Consider the following 18,054-nt stretch of genomic DNA (forward strand, 5'->3'; position numbering starts at 1 on the left):
AGAGGGGGAAAGGGGGAAATTATGAGAAAAAATTCCATCATTTCATAAGTGATATCCACTGCGGCTTCGCTCCCTTCTAAATGTTGTCTGAACTTGGAGGGGAAAAAAGAGAACTTGTTTGAAAGAAAAAGTGGAGTTGTTTCCTCAGACCATTTTCACATCTCATTGCATCTTTTTCTCTCCCTCATGCACACACACACACACACACACACACACACACACACACACAAACGCAAGGAACGCAGTCTTTCAAGTGTGCAAATAGAAGACACAAAAGCGGTGAGGGACAGATGGGAAACGGTTTGCTTAAATTTACAGTCACTTGAAATTCTGTTGAGTTTCCCAATGTTAAAAACCATAAAGGAGTGTCAAACTCCCTCGTTATGCTCTCCTCCAGCAGCACTCACTGCTGGGTAAACATAAGAGAGGGGGGTGACGAAAAAAAATAGGATGGAAGGAAAGTGGAGAGAGGGAGAGAATGAGAATGAAAGAAAACGAGGCTTAGGGGAGGACGGAGAGAATTGAGAAAAGAGGGAGGAAGGAGGACAGAGGCAAGAAAAGTAAGAGGGAATAAGGAAGGAGGATGGAAGGAAGGCCGAAAGGGAGCGAAGGAGGAGGGAAGAAGAGTGTGCCAGAAAAAAACAGCAGTCATGAAAGTTTAATGCCCCCACCGTTACCAAGCTAAAGGGAGCAAGCCGGGAGGAGAATGAGGGAAGGTGAGGGGGCGAAGAGGAGGTCCAAAGGGGTGGTGTGGGGGGGTGCAACGCCTGACAGTGGATGGAGAAGGAGGGGCAGAAATCACATACAAACGCACACATGGCTGCAAAGGCAGGTGCAGAGCAAGAGACACATTCTCCCTCTCCCGGGCAAAGAAAAAAAAACACACTCGCATTTAAAGTGCCTACACGGCAATCGCATCATGGTCGTCACTTATCTATTATTCAGCAGTACAGGCTAACAGAGTAGAGCAGGCGCTAAATAAAGAGTTGTACCAGAGATACTAAAGGCTGTAGACCTTGCAACCCAGAGTCAGTGAGAGGTTGTGGCTGTTTTTTTATTAGGTGGACACTGAGATAAAATCTGAAAACCAAAGTTTCATTACTTTGGTTTTGAGATTTTGAGAGTTGGGGTTTCAACAATCTCTCCTATCCATATGAAGATTTATTATGCATATCAAATGCATATATATATAGAAATAGCAGCAAACAACTATAAGCTATGTAAAGATATAAAGATATAGTGGCATCATGTTGACATGAGCAGAGAATGACGTCACACTCCCTCTGCCTGTGTTGCTACAGCAGCCTCTCTATGGTTTAAAAATCCGGACTGGCCATGCGTGCATGTGCGTCACTCTGTGTGCAGCTGAGGAGATCGACTGAAACTGCTGTTTTTCTCATCTACGTCAGTGAATTAAGGATTTATTTTGACCAAATCAGAGTTGGCAATTGTTGGAACAGTGGAAAGACAAACAAAGACAGTTTCGGTGAGCTTTATTTTGTTAAGTTATGTTACGAAGTTATGATGGCGCTGAAATAAAAATCAAGACATTCCGCTACGCACACGGCATGCAGGCGCGTTGTTCTTACTGTGTTGTTAAGCTGTTACTGTTTTTGTCAATGGAGTCAGCTGTAGTGCCCATTGTTTTGGTCCAACATGCTGGTACTCTAGTGCGACATCTAGTGGCAAGTGAATTTCGTATAAAACCTTTACAGCTGAACCCATTAATATCTTTGATGTGACAAGTTTTACAAAGCTTATTAGCCTTTTTTGGCTCAATGTTTGAATTTCCAAAATCAAATTTTGCTCTAATGAAATGTTTTTCCAGCAGCAGGCTGCTATTTTCAGCAAGAATGCTCTAATAAACCCACTGTACAGGAACTTGGTTCTGGGCAGGTAGCCAGAACCAAGTTCAATAAGAAATAGTTTGCTACCACATAAGCCAATTGTTTGCTACTACTTTAGCCATGACAATTGCATTTTTATGGCCACAAAAGAAAAAAACATTAGAATTACTGCAGCTTTAACATGTAAAATGTACTTACTAGTTGAATCAGCGTTCCCAGAGTGAAGAATGCTCTGCTTCTAATAGAGGCTGACAAATATTAGATTTATGAGGCCAATACTGATATTTAAAATAAATAATTTTTTGCGCTATTTTAGATAAATAGTTCTGATAAACTTGATATTATTTACACATTGATAGAATCTGGATTTTTCAATGAGGTTAATGAAGTAGATGTAATTTTAAAAATGTTAATGAAGGTAACTGAACATTTTGGTGGATAAACCCTATCAGACAAACTAATTTTATATGCATTGGGAATTTGTTGTGACTTATCAACCAACATACACTGACCCAAATATATCTTTGATAAGCTAAAATCAGCCCACAATATTAATTCCTCAAATATTACATATCCACCCCCTTTAGGCATGAAAGGTGTATCTGAAAACATTTCAGCTGGTTCATTCTGGAAGCATTAGTCAGTTTGGATTGACAGAAGATTCACAATGCAACCAAGAGACAAGGCAAAAACATGTCAAAATGTATCAAAACATCCACAGAAAACTTCTCAAGCAGCACAACCCACTTTGAACCATTACCCTCTCATGTATTCAGCCAGGAATGGCATATTTTCATTTATTGGTGAAGTAATTATTAACAGGAACATACAGATAAACAGCAGAGGAGTGAATTGCTCTGAAAGGTCTATATGGATATCTTTCAGTTTGCAACTTTGGTCACCATTGGAAACCATTGTGACTACTGTGTGAATCCATGCTGACTACAGCTACAGCTCTGCAGAAGAGCAAGCTAAACAATCAAGCCTACAGGTGGTGGATATTTAATCAAGTATTGGAGTATTCTTTAAAAAATAATTTGCTGCGGGGGAAGAAGATGACGTTTTTTACCTGGATTCACCTTGTGAGTGGAGTTTATAAATGAGGTAAATGTCCTGAATATTTCATACATTCTGTGGATGGAAACTGTACTCACACATTAAGAGAAAAAGACAGATAAACACTGCAAATAGCCAGTTGGTTGTTAGTTGATTTGAACTTTGCTGAAGTGAATCTTTTTTCCCATCTATGTGTGTCTGTGATGGCAGTAAAGCAGCCACTGAACTGAAGTCGGACAGAGTGGGAGGCAGACAGAAGGAAAGAGTGAGAGAACAAAGCCTTTAAGAATTAAAGCTGCTCCTCTCTTGACCCCGAGTTGGCTCCGAAGCACAATGAGATCCATATTTAAACACAACATTCACTGCAGTATATTCCCGATCCTCTCCACCAGCTCACGCCATCACACGGCATGAATAAAGACGCCACTCAAGTCTACGGCGAGGGCAGCGCGCACAAACAAACACGCAAACACACAGAGAAGCGCTGGCTAGACTTATGAAATCCACATGGGCGCTTGTTCACAGCCACGAGTGTGTGCTGAAAGCCTGATCAAAGAGGCCATTATTGGAGACAATTGGACTGAAGTGCTGCTGCTCATAAGCTCGAGGTCTGCCTCTCGCCCTCACTAACCCTTTTTTTTTCTTCCCTTCCTCTTTCTGATTCTCTCTCTCGTCTGTGTCTCCTCTCACCTGTCCTTTGTGATCAGCCTCCAACAATCCAGCACTCTCTCTCTGCACGAACGAAAAGCTGATTTATGATTAATTCTCCTTAAAGGGCCACAGCAGTTTGCTTGCAAGTTTCAGCTCTTTAACTACAAATGTTGTATTTTATGTATAACACTTACATAATACTTGCTGATTAGTTTAAATGCTATTCCGGTTCTGATTTTAGGATGTTCCAGGAAGCCACCAGTCTCCATTCCTTTTCTTACAGTCTCAACATCAATTTGCAGACTCTTGAATTGTTGGAGCTTGGTTGACGTTTGTAATCATCACAGTAAACGCAAATCTGCATACATTCTTGTCAGTTTTACATCATCATTGTATTGTAACAGTTAAAGTGAAGATGGAAAACAACTAAAGCACTGCATTTATATAGCATTTTTCTAGTCTACCAACCTCTCAAAGCACTTTACAACATATGCCAACATTCACCCATTCACAAACAAATTCATACGCTGATGGCAAGGTGCCAATCTGCTCATCAGGGGGTTAGGGGATTCAGTGTCTTGCTAGAGTTTTAGTCCTCCTGACCACAATGGGTGAAATCTAGGTATAATGTGCAGGTGACATGTCCAAGCTGAAATGTGGAAAAGTAAGCAAGGAAGTTGGACTACACAAGTGTTTTGTCACATGCTGCTGAAATAAAACTCAGGTAATATTAGAGGAAAAGTTCTACAATCTACTAATCTAATCTACATGTCAAACAACAAATGTTGGAAAGGTAACTACAGCCAACATGGTACCAGACCACATTTTTCAGACATTGTTTACAGGACATTAGGGGAGGAACGTGAGCAGTCTGAGCTGTATGATTCTTAGGAAAGAGCGGATTTGGAACCAGTTTTAAGTAGGACATGATTCTGAATTAGGTCTTCAACTAACGATTATTTTCATTTTTGATTCAGAAAATACTAAAAATGATCCATCACAGTTTCCAATTATCCATTACAGAGTGGTTTGTATGACTATCAGTCCAAAACCAAAGTATACATGTTATTTAAAACTAGGGTTGTAATGACACACTCATGATTTGGTACAATCACTGGGTTCTCAATACAATTCTCTCACTATATATTTTTTAACAAAATAAGAGTTAAGACTAATTATGAGGGAAAAAGATTTTCTCAGACAAAAATCTACAAAATATATTTTCTTTAAGAAATTGTAGAATCCTTTTTTATTCCTGAGGTAGGGTATAAACTGTGAAAAACAATGCAAATTTCCTTGTGTGAAGTGTAACTGATGTCTTTGTGCCTTGATACCATGACAGATATCACAATTCAGTTTTCATCTCAGTGATTTAAATACTATAAAAAACTATATAAAGCAGAGAAAAGCTGCAAATCCTTACATTTGAGAAGTTGGAAACAAGGTTTGGCATATATTTCTTGATCATTTCTTGATTTATTCATTGATAAATTGACTGATCATTTCAACAATATATTTGTAAAAATTTAATGAAAAATCTCCAAACTCAAGTGCTACACACTTAAGTTCAAGAAGTGTAGAGAGACCACAATTCAGCAACAAATGACTTGTACAAAGTAGAAACACACACACACACACACACACACACACACACACACACACACACACACACACACACACACACACACACACACACACACACACATCCTCATACAGTGACTGACAGCTGGACCTGCATGGATCACCATGACAACAGAGGGCAGGAGTTTGGCACCAGTCTCCAGGGCTGTGGGTTGTGAGTTTACCCAGGTAAGGCAGTCTTACTCTGGGGAGAAGCAAAGACTGTCTCTCGCCTCCCCTATCCTTTCTAGCCTTTTAAGCCTCCACCTCCTCTTTCTTTGCCTCTCCTCACTTTTCCAACTCCTCTTCCTCCCTCTCTCACTGCATGAATTTCATCTCCTGCCTCCTCAGTCCTCCCTAGTCTTTTCCTCTCTCCCCACCAGCCCCCCTCTCCTGCAGCGCTCACCATCCCTGACAAAGCCTTGAGCGGCTGCCAGCGGCCCCCGAGAGCCGACTGACTTCCTGCTAAAAATAAGAGCTGATTGGAGAATCTCAGAGAGCTGCCACCAAGCGAGAAGAAGGGCTGAAATGTGGATGTGGAAAAAGAGAGGGGGGGAAATCAGCACTGGAAGAAAGAAGTGATGAGATGGAGAAACAAAAACTGAAGAGTAAAATAGGAAGACAAAGACAAGACTCCATCAGAGGAAAGATAAAAGAGTAGAAAGTTTGGGAGCAGATAGCGTCACCTGACCGAGGCTTAGCTTCTACCGACTTCTCCGAAATGAATACGCTAAACCTGATCTCCCTGTAAATCTGCTCTGCACACACTAAACAGCAGGAGTTACATTCATCTACAGAATGAGACGGTGTGTGTGACAGAGATGGGGAGCAGGAGGGAATGAAAGAGAGAAAGAATAGGAATATCCAGATTATAAATATTTATACAAGAGGAAGGGGAAGAGATAGCACAGTTGCAGGGGAGAGGGAAATAACGGCATAGAAGGGGAGGAAGGGATGGAGAGAGGAGAGGCTGACTTCAGAGGCAGCAGCAGGCGCGTTTGGCTCGGTTTATCTTTTCTTTCCCGTCCCTCTCGCCGCTGGAGTGCAGGCTAGCGGATTTGCAGCTCGTGCTCCCTGCAGCTCGCCTGTGTGTGTGTGTGTGTGTGTGTGTGTGTGTGTGTGTGTGTGTGTGTGTGTGTGTGTGTGTGTGTGAGGAGGGGAAGGACAACAAGTTCTCCCCCTCTCTCCTCCCTCAGAGAAAGAGACAAACACACAAAGGCCCTAACAGGCTTCTGCCGTTCCCGGGGAGGTTTGTGGCTGTGTTGATGACGCCACTGACAATCATGATGATGCCGATGATAGCAGGGCTGCTTTGCTCGCTCCAGCTGTTGTAGATTCACCGATTCAACTGTTTTTTCTGTTGCTTGGCTTCCTACGAGGTCACTTCATTCCAGTTTCCAACAGATATCACGTAGCAATGATAAGATTTATACTTGCTACCGACTCGGTGCAAAGATAAGATGCTTCCAGTGGAGGCCGGTGGTGCAAAAAGTCAAAGAAGACAAGATTGAGCTCAGTAAAGCTCTTACACTTGTTCTTGACAAAAGGGAATAGCTTAAATGTATTGCAGAATTCTCTTCTAAATTCCCACTAAACCTGCTCTTTATTATTACAGTAAGATAAATATTTTAATATGACTAAATATTTTCTCTTTGCTAACAATGCTAATTTATATCACAACATAGTCAACAACATACTCTTGATGTCAAAAGTATGTGGACAGTCTCTTCTATGCAACTGGACAGGTTTGACAAATTAATGTCAACTCTCAAATGTCCCCCCCCCCCCTTGAGAGCTTTCAACTACAGTTCACTATCTTCATAGCTGGAGTTTCCTAATTTTTCATGGATATGGTACACTTGTCACACTGACATCTGAGATAAAGTGATGCCAGCTAAGCATCTCACAGTTTTGAAAAAAACAGACTAAAGCAGCTATAATCAATATTTTCATATTAATAATAGAGAGTAAGTGAAAGGAGTCACTCGCAGTGGCAAACCCACAGAGAATTATCACTAAGCCTGCAATTCTCCTCAGCTCAAAGTGTTTTAGCCTCTTTCAGCTCATTGTTTCAGTTTTGCAGCCTTACTGTTTTGGTTTAAGAAGACAGCATTCTCAACAATCAGTCTATCATGGTAATACTGAAGTCATGATTAAATTACACCAGCACTGGCTCGTTGTCTTCATTAAGAGAAATACACGCACATACCAGCTTTTGTCTTCACATTCGTGTGTGCGTGGGTAAACAATGTGAATCCCACACGGGAAAGGCAGACCCTGCCAGTACAGCTTTGATCATACTTCAGTATGGACAGATGTGGACTTGAATGCAAACAGCAAACATGCTTCTTTACATACTACAATCCGAGATGTCCGTACACAGATGCATTCCACACGTACACACTAGAAAACGAGATACTAATGTCATAATGTCATAACAGCAAAAAGAGCTCTTTTGTTTGTTGTATTTGGCTGGACAACAGCGATATAACTGAAATCTTAATCTTAAGGTTAATATTCCAAACCAGTGATTCCCAAGCTTTTTTCAGTCTGACAGTCTTGTCAGATGAACTCAGGTAGCCCTTCATGAACACCACCAGTCATGCTCCAAAATGGACGTTATTGAATACTATTGACTATAAAAGGGGATAGTATCAAAATATTTCTTTCATACAGTTGAACTGTCATGTGTTTTGGTTTGTCTTCCTTTGAGATGTTTTTTCATATCATTTACATATTTTTAGCCAACTTTATCAACAATTTATCCATTACTTTTTGCTATTTTGACTTTAATTCACTCTTAGTTACTTATTTAGAGTTCTCTACTCACTTTCTAACTTTCGTGCACTCAATTGTAACACCTGCTGTTCTGTTGTCTCAGCTGACTCAATATGTTGATTTTCTTTTTTTTTTTTTTTTAAACTGTAATTTCTATTTTTTTAAACTTTATTGTGTTACTCCACAATCTCTCCCCGTACCACCTGGCCCTGCAGTAATGTAACACTGGTTGGGAATCACTGTTCTAAACTGTGTGAGGATCATCTACTCCGTCCTTTAGGCTTTTGAAAAAAAGAGTGAACAGAACTTGCCTGGTTTGTTTCAGTGGTTTGTTCCTGCTGTTTCCAGACAGAAGCGGGCTGTCAGTGTTCAACTACACAGATATGAACTGGGACGACTCTGTGGTCTCTGTCAGAGTTGAGAGGAGTGTAACACAAACCAGACTCATACGGCACCACAGAACACTTAAAAGGACCGTACCGCGGGTTTTGAATGTTTAACACAAATCACATATAGGCCGTCTTTACATTACTGTGGTCCATTTTCCAAAGCACAGCATCAGTTTTTAGTTTTCTTCCTTACAGGCAGCCTTTGGTTTCAATTCATGTCAGTACGCTATGGAAATCACCTCAGAGAGACTTCCTGTCCATTACAATGAAGTGATTCAGTCAACTGTATTCTTCTGTTAAAGTTATCATTGTTTGGAAAATGCAGTTACGAGCAGAAAACATTTTAAAAACTCTCTTTTGTGGTGTGTTCAAGGAACTCCTCAAGGATTTGAGGATGTATTCATGAACTCTGTTGTCAGAAAATTGAACACAGAAAACAAACAATAAGCAGACTGTGAAATCTTGCTGCTTCTTACATCTAAAAAATTGCTGTTTAGAAGTCCATTCAAATCTCTGATGTTCTCGGAGTGTCCTTGAACTCACCAAAAAGAAAGCAAAGACTCTATTTAGTATGCGGGGAAATCAATTGAAAGAAAATATATGGTGTGCTTCGGAAAAGGATCAACAATAAAGTAGATTTTTAATTTGCAGTCATAAAATAACCTCTGGTATGGCCCTTTAAATCACAGTGAAAATGATAAAAAAGTGAGCTTGTTGTAGCTCTGAGATTTCTGAAAACTTCAAAGAATCCTTCCCTATTCAAAGTTTTCCTCAAAACTTTCAGCATAGCACCCAGAGCAAGTAAATTTAGCCTGGCACTGACCCCGGCCTTATTAATAGACTGTCACAAGGGGACCCAGTTACAGAAAACAGGCCCCTGACCCGCTCTGGATCCAGAGACACAACTTTCAGAGATGCTGACCTAGCCAGTCGTTGAACTTCTTGACCTCGGAGGGCAGTCCCAGCTCAGTGAAGTCTCCGGCGTGGATGAACACGTCCCCGTACGGCATCTGGATGGAGTCGGTGCGGGAGTGAGTGTCTGAGATGCAAACAAAGCGAGTGTAGCCGGGCGGCTTGGGCGTGTCATGGGGCATCGGGTCCACCCTGAACCGAGGAAAAAGAACAGACGACAAGACAGTTAAGCTAGAGAGGATGGGAAAAGGGGTCACTGCGGCTGTTGGTGCTCTTAAACAATAAAGAAGAAAGAGACACAGCGCTGTATGCAAAGTCTCTGTGGTAAGAAGCTGACAATGAAAGAAGTTTGAATTAGTATCCAGCAGAAAATCATCCCCACAGACTGAAGCAGAGGAGGAAACAAGAGACACAGCGAGAGCGAGAGGCCACAATAAAAGCGCGGCGCTGAGAGACAGAAAGAGAAATGTGCAGAGATAGAAAAAGAATAAAGCGCAGATATAGAAAAAGAGTAGAGTCCTGTGGGATTTCCAGCGAGTGTGCGGATCCACGATGTCTCCAGGGGGAAGAGGGGAGCTGGTGAATAACCGTGGCCCACTTTAGTGAGCTCTCCTCCAGGTACGATAACACCCAGCCCTGCCTCCTCCTCCTCCTCCTCTTCAACCCAACACAAGAGAAAGAAAGAGAGGAGGAAAGTGGGAAAGGAGATATACATGCATGTAGGACAGCCGGTAAGAATTCACACAGTACACTCATTGAGTCACAAAGTAATGAAGAATGTTTAATTTCTACTATTGAGTATACAGGAACGTAAGGGAATGGAAAGTGAAGCTTTATGGAGCCCTACAGAGAAATCAATATAACTGTGTCAAAGACGGCTTTCTTGGTTGTATAAACTACACTTAACAAAAGTTCAAACTAAAACTGAACTTTTTGAAGTCAGAGGAAACCAACAAGCTGTCAGTAAACACTCTAAAGCTGTGGCCTGTATGAACAAGTTAAAGACAAATTACATAATAGAATAATAGTATAATGTACACATCTGCAGCACTAACTCAGTAAATCAGATGTCATACTCTCCACTCTGCTGCTCTTCACAAATACTGTTTACTTATTATTCATTTATTAATTCCACTTCCTTTTACTTTTTTTTTCATTAGATGTGAAGCTTCTGTCAAAGACACTCACAACTTTCCACACTAAAAGCCTTTTTGTGGCTCAAAGGGTCTTTAGTAGACCTGAACCATGTGAGTCATTGTAGTACAGTGCCCAGCTTTTATTGTTCGTGCTGGTTAGAGATTCAGCCATTACTTGAACAAATTTATAGCAGGCTACAAAATGCAAAACCTGATCAAAGTGTGATCCTTTGTGTTCTTCTTGGGTTTGCCTCAAACCATTTAATGTTGACAATCAAATCTAATATAATAATAATAATAACTACCCACTGCACATTCAAAAAGTTAAGCTTTAGCTGTAGTTAGCTAGCATGTTGTTGGATAATGGGGCTATTAAGCTTTAGCATAGGATTATTTAGACAAAAGTGAATACAACTTGTTATAGAGAAGAGTGTGAGAGTGCAGGTAAAGAGGATGCTGGAACACAGTGGGCACATCTAATGATTCTGTAGACTAGCCTACCATCTTACACACGGGCTTGATGATTATGATAAACTTGAATTGTTCTTTAAGATGGCAGCCTTTCCTGTAGCGAGCTTTTTGTGCCAAGCTTGGGAGAGAAGGCAGGATATTTTGTTTAAGACAGAGCCATATATAGTCTATAACTTGTAATTTTGTAATGGAATCAAATGTTTGATCACAGTATGGGGGGGGTTGTCTCTTGTAAGCCCATGAGGGTTGGGCATTGTGTGCGCATGACAAGAATATCAAATCAAATTCTACACACAAATTTGAAGTGAAATCAAGTTCTTTGGCAAGATAGGTCAGGGACACAGATTGTGTTTGGATGCTTCAGTTTGGTTTCCAGTTTCCACTGCATCTTCCAGCAGCAACGAACACAAATAGTGCATCAAAACAAAATAAAGAAGTCTCTTTAACAGTTTGTTCACACTGCAGCGCCTGCTCTGGTAAACAAACTACAGGAGGCTGCTTTCTGATTACCACACTTCACATTTATGTTTAAACCCTACACATACATACATACATACATATATATATATATATGTTGAGGTCTCGCCTATTTTTTACCGCGAGCGTCTCCCAGCAAAAAAAGAAATACAGTTTAAACTTTAAAAGTGAAAGCGCTGTAGTAACCTTTTATTTAACACGACTTCACTTGTGAAAGAATTTCCGGAAGTGAGCCGGATGAAGGGCGCTATCTTTCCACTGCGCTCTGCCTCTGGCTAGCGGCCATTTTCTTAGTTAGTTAGTTTAACGTTACATGCCAGAAATTGACTCGACACACCAGGTGCAATTAATTGGCACATTAGCTTAAAAATGGCGTCAGGCCTCACTCAGTACCACAGACCTAACGTTATATGCTGGAACAGACGACTCTCTCTTTTTATCCACACTGTGAATTTATATTGTCAACATGAAGTATAAATGAACAAATGAAACCATACAGTAACTTAAAATGAGTTGCTCCGTTGCTTAGCCAAGTTTCTTACCACAGGCTTCAGCTGCCTCTTTGCCCTTTCATCCTTCCTAGTGTAACCTGTCAGTGGACCATCAGGAGGCGGGCCGAAGCATTTGATTGGCTGAGGTGAAAGTAAACTTGAACTTATTGGCTATTTTCCAAGCTCATCAACAAATACATTTTCTACTACCTCAAATCTATACATATATAATATTTATTATTATTAATTTATTATATTATTTATTTATTAATTTATTGACAGTGGAATTGTATGTTTTCCTGGCTATAAATTAATACAGACTTTTATTTATTTATTATTGCTGATTTAATTACAGGCTACACTTACCACCGACTTTTTAAAAAACAGCAAAGTAGAAGCAGTTGTGATTAATTAATAAGTGAGAACAGTATTTCTGTTAAACTGGGAGCAGCAGAGTGGTGAGTATGACATGATTCTTGTACTGATGGAATTAGTGCTCTGGAAATGTACGTTGTGCTGAATTTATTAAAACAGCAGGTAAACACAGAGAAAGTGTTGAGTTTGCAATAACAGCAAACAGCAGCCACAGCAAATTAACACATAAGCCCGTCGCGGATAAGCATCCATGAACTGACTACAGCTTCGTTACTCTTGTGTCGGTCCAATTTTGAATTTGTTTACCCCAACCTTGGTGGTCAGAGGTACGGGTAGTGACAGAGCAGAATCCCTGGATCAGTTAGGTATTCCATCTTTCTCAGATCTAAGGTTCCCTTACTAAGTTTTATTTCACATTAAAAGCCTTTTCAAAGACTTTTTGTAAAATTGTTCAAATTAAAATTGTCATGTATCTACTCACATGTGGACGTGTGGTGGCTGGAAGCGTCCCTGGTTGATGTTGTAGAAGGTGAAGGCCTGAGTGGGGTTGGTGCTGTACTCGTCTACCTCCACTGCTGTCCTGCTGCCCCGCTGGGCGTGTGACTGAGCCTGCGACTGTTGCCGCCTTGCCGCCATTATTTCTGACAGGGTGAAGGCCATGACACTGTGGCAGAAGTAGAGCGGGTGGAGGAGAGCGAGGTGTCAGGTCTGGGAGTTTAGCTGCTTGCTGTTAGTGGGTGGATGGTCCTGACAGACTCAAACCCTCACTGAGCTCACAGTCACAGTGAGCTGAGGAGAGAACCTCACCTCCTCCCTCCTCCTCTTCTTGTTCTTCTTCTCTGCAGCTCCTCTGCACCTGAGAGGAAGAACAGTGCGTGGTAAAGATGGGATCTCAGAGAGGTGATGATACAATCATTTGACTGACAAAGAATTGACAACAGAAATAATTGATTCAGCTTCTTAAACAGGAAGATGTGATGCTTTTTATTTTGGTTTTTAAATTGGATTTTGGGGGATTTGGACTGTGGGAAAAACAAGCAATTTGAAGATGTCACCTTTTGTTCTGGCAACTTCTAAAGGGTCATTTTTCACAATTTCCTGCCACTTTAAAAAAAAAAAGAGAGTAAACATTCTTAAGAATCGTTTGGGACTGACACCATCAGTTTCTTTTTCAGTGTTCTTGCATTTTCACGGTGATTTGACATGGATTTTTCAAAGGGTGTTCGGCCATGGCAGACAGGAGAAGGATGTTCAAATGTGAGTGCATTTCGCCGAACTGAGTAATTAATCAGAAGTCAGGAAATAGCGAAAATATTAAATATTTAATTTCCCACCACAGAAGAGAAAGAAAAGCAGCAAATCCTCACAATAGACCCTTTTCACAGCAGCCTTTGTGACATGAAATAGTAGGTTAAACACAGGTGTTACCAATGATAATAATTAAGATTCCCTATCATTTAGTGTAGCAGAGCCTTAGCAGCGACTCTGTCTGATCTGAATGGAACTTTTGTATGACTGGTAACACCTGTGTTTACCCTACTATCTCATGTCAAAATGGCTGCTGTGAAAAAGGTCTATTGAGATGCTGCAGAGTATTGGGGAGAATTGAATCATCTTTACTAATACTAAACAAAATTGTATTTCTTGTTTTGATTTAATTAATAAATCAGTTTAAAAAGTTCGCAAAAACTGGGAAAAATGTCTGACATGATAAAAAATATAACAATAAAATAAAACAGAGAAAAGTAGCAAATCCTCACATTTGGGCAGGTACAACCAGAGGATATTGGGCATTTTTGCTTGATTAAATACAAGTAACAATTAATCAATTTAAAAACTAAATGTCAGTTAAACCGACTAACCTATTTATCGACTAATTGTTTCAGCAGTAAAATGTTTAAGCTCGAAAAGCTCCCACCGTAACGTCTCTTTGACAGTTGTGCTCACTTCTTTAACCATATTTCAGTCCGTTGACCTTCATCAGGTTAAATTAATTTAACCAAACAGTACCCAATTCTGATATCGCAACCTAAACACATTGGCCAATACGGAGCAGCATCCGATATCAGTGATCTTTTCTTTCTTCTGTGTAAAATCTGTATACCTCGCTCCATGGAACTGACTGGGAACAGTCTGCTGTGTGACAGGTAACATAACTGCAGTGGAAACTCTGAGTTACTGTTTATGTGGTGACTTTAATTCACTGTAACAAATGAACAAAGCAGAACACAAAACAAAACAGGAGTCCTGCAGTGAGGATGCAGATAAAGTGACAGAATAATAACAGCTCGCAAATACTGATAAATAAGGCAACATGTTCTAAATTCAGTCGGCTACCCCATGCGGCTGGATAAAGGTTTATCACCGATGTTTATAGAGACAGTGACAAATAAACTGTATTTATCGGCCATGTAGGGCCAATACCCAGTCCACTCAATAAGGTCAGTACCATCATAATACAGATCTGGTGCATCAGTGCATCCCTAAATTAAAGCTAGCATGGTCATCCAGTAAACCTTTTTCACAGCAGCCATTTTGACATGAAATATTAGGGTAAACACAGGTTCCAGTTAGTGTAGCAGAGCCTACCAGTGAACCAACATGCACAATAACAGCACCCTGACTCAGTTTGACCTGAATGGAACAGGACCTTATTTAGTATCTTTGGTAACACTTGTGTTATATATATTATCAATACAGACATTAGAAGATAAAAATTAGAAACCTTAATTATCAATACATCAAGTCATCATCATCATTATTAAGATAACTATCATAAAAAGAAGATCTGTCATATTTATAAGTTCATTAGGGGCCTCCCCTGCACTAACCTGAGAATAACAGACAAGCCTGAAGAGAACCGGGTTTAAAAAGGCAAAGGCATGCAAAACTTTGATTTTAGAAAGGGTTGCCTAAACATTTGTTTGTGATGCATTCCAACAGAATGGCTGTTGTTTTTTTAGGGCTTACAGGGGCGTGCTGCATCCCCTCCAGCTACTGTAGTACAAGTGCATCTATTGGCTCAGGTTAAATCTCATATTTACTTTTAACGGAGCCACACAAGCACAATGTTTTCACCTTGAATAGAGAGCTAAATGAAAAACAGATGTTATGCAGAATGATAATCAGGCTGCAAACTGTAGCTCTAGAGCTCCAATGATTTATTATTTACTCTTTTAAACATTTTATGTCTCTTGTATGTCCTATATGTTCTTTTCATTTGATTTTTTGCCCAGGAGATATAAAATTATTAACTGAATTGATAAAATCCTTTCAGTCGCTGTCCCCAGTGTGTGAGGCCTGCATGTGTGTGTGTAGCCCATTAAGACTGGATTCAGCTGTGCGGTTCATTTTCGGAGGCTCTGGTGACTGCTGGGAGGGAGCGGAGCCGCTGAGAGGTGCTGAGATGACGGGGGATGCTGGGAGACGAAGGTGATAATTTGGGGACAGGCGGCTTTGGCAAAGTCCGCCTGGACCGCCGTGTGATGTCGGCACGCCATCTCGATTCCTCATTCACCGCAACCTCACACGCTGACAGCCCACTGACGTGACAGATACACACTTCACACTTCACACCACGGTTGTTTGTCACGGGCAAATCCCAGCATGCTCGGTGGATGTGTTTCAGGAGTGCATAAATTTACATGTGTGTGTGTTCTGTGTGCACACAGGTGGATGTGTATGCAGGCCCGTGCGTGCATATTTAAATGTGTTTCTGTTGTCATGAATGTGACAGTGACACTGCCAGTGTGAGATAGAGAGATGTATTAGCAGATGCTGCGAGATTAGAGCACACTGGGCCCAAATTCAGTTTTTTAGATCATGTAGGCTACACAGGACAACTGAGCCTTCACTTCACAAACTTATTTTTACATGTCTATTTTTCTCTATATATTGTAGTATAATGCACATATTTTTTTTTAATATTTTCTATTTTTCGTATAATTTCTCTTTGTTAAGATAAGACTATTTCCCGGGGACCAATAAAGTATTTCTGATTCTGATTCAGCCTCTGTACACTCTCAACCCTAATTTCATTCACTCTGACTCTGTCTAGCGTAAAAAGTTCTGTTCCTTTTATCTGTCAGATAATTCACTCTTGAGCATCTGTACCAACATAGTCATAAATGACTACAGTTGGGGTTTATTGGCAAATCTGGAACCTTTCAGATCTTTTATCAGATCCATTTAGAGTCACCTTTCAACATGTCTAACAAAAGTTTAAAATAACTTAATCTCAGAGATTCCATTGAAATCTGTATTCACACTCACACTCACACTTATGGTATTACTGATATAACCTGCCAAAAATATTTTTTGTCATTTGATCCGGTGGAAATGACACACAAAATGAGCAGGCTGCTAATGTAAGTTGACAATGTAACCTGGTTCAATAAGACATTCATTAGCCTCAGCTATTTGGAACCAAATCCGAAATGGAAGCTCTCTTGTCTGGGTGACATATGAAGAATGTCCCCCCTATAAAAGATATGGTTCCTCCCATTGTCTCACAATTGCCCTGATCTGTCATATCTTTGGGATATCAATTTCTGATATTGGCAGAGTTTTAGCACCAATACAAAAATAATCTTAGTTAAATGTGTTTTTAATCCTTTTTCCATTTAACACACAGAGTGGTGTGTTCAGCCACAGTACTGCTGTGTGCATATTGACAGCACTCACAGCCCAATATGCACACAAGACAGGAGGAAATGAACTTGAAGCCGAGTGCAACAACACACTGCCTTTGGGGGAGGACTATGGATGGACCATGAAACAGCGGGACCCTGGGCACCCCCACCCCATCTTCATAGGAGCAAGACAACTAGACTCTATGTCTCTCTCAGTTGTTTTGCATCTCTTTGTGGTCATTTGCACGTCTTTGTAGTTGTTTTGTGTCTCTGTGTAGTCGTTTCGTGTCTCTTTATACTCTTTTTGCATCTCTTTCTGGTCATTTTGCGTATCTTTGTGGTTGTTCTGCATCTCTGTGTATTTGTAGGGGTTTGATTGACTGTTCAACAAGACATTTTAACAGTTATTTCAAACAAGGCACAAAATTCTTGGAGAGAGGTATAAGAGTAGGTCTGGGCAATTGGACGAGTATATGCATGAATTTAATGGTCTACCACAGAAAAATGAGTGAGAGCCGCGTGTTCAGTGAGCTATCCCAGTAGCACAAAGAGGCCAGCGACAGCAGAGAGAGGCAGCGGGAAAAAACAGCGTGTAGAGCCAGAATATTAAACCAGCCTGCTCATCGCTAGTGTGGGGAGTGGGTGCCCCCCTGTGAGCGCCACACACACCTGTGCAAATATATGCGCAACCGCCGGTTGTTGGGCTTACGGAAGATCTTAACATATGGCCCACCTTATTGAGGAGGCAGTGTGATGCAGTCAGGAAGAGGCAATGACAGCAGACTTGTTGCCCCAACTCAGTGATTGGAATCATCAGTCAAGAATAATTAATTAATTTAAAGAAAATAATTTCCCCCTGGAAAGTATTAGTAAGTATGCAAGAACATTAAAGTATTTCTGATTCTGATTCTGATTCTGAAGAAGACCCAGAGTTGACTCACAGTTTGTGATCTCTGCACTTATGTTTTGTAGCTGCGTCTGAACCTTTAAGACATCCACACGTCGTGGTCGGAGGGAATAAAACTGTTACAAATGTAACTGTGATTAAAGTCAGAATCTTCATGAGAAGATACAAAAAGACCGAGATATTTACAATTTTAACTGATCATCTAAATGCTTTACTACAATAATTGTACATTGTGCTTTTTATCACCCTAACATTCTGCTGTATTTTAAAGGGTGCTGTTGTAAATATCAGTATTCCTCAACATGCATCTCGC

General features: G+C 40.6%; 1 protein-coding gene across 1 annotated transcript in view; it reads right to left on the bottom strand.

Moving 5' to 3' along the window:
* Positions 1 to 18,054, bottom strand: part of mpped1 (metallophosphoesterase domain containing 1) — a 76,593-nt gene that overhangs the window by 56,309 nt on the left and 2,230 nt on the right. The window contains exons 2-3 of the mRNA XM_051391713.1: positions 12,685 to 13,059; positions 9,264 to 9,445 (exon numbers count right to left, since the gene is read on the bottom strand). Coding sequence (XP_051247673.1) covers positions 9,264 to 9,445; positions 12,685 to 12,863 — 361 coding nt within the window. The 5' untranslated portion in view covers positions 12,864 to 13,059. The remainder of the gene's footprint in view (positions 1 to 9,263; positions 9,446 to 12,684; positions 13,060 to 18,054) is intronic.

This window comes from Dicentrarchus labrax, unplaced genomic scaffold (genome assembly GCF_905237075.1).
Source record: "Dicentrarchus labrax unplaced genomic scaffold, dlabrax2021, whole genome shotgun sequence".
In the NCBI taxonomy this organism is placed as follows: Eukaryota; Metazoa; Chordata; class Actinopteri; family Moronidae; genus Dicentrarchus; species Dicentrarchus labrax.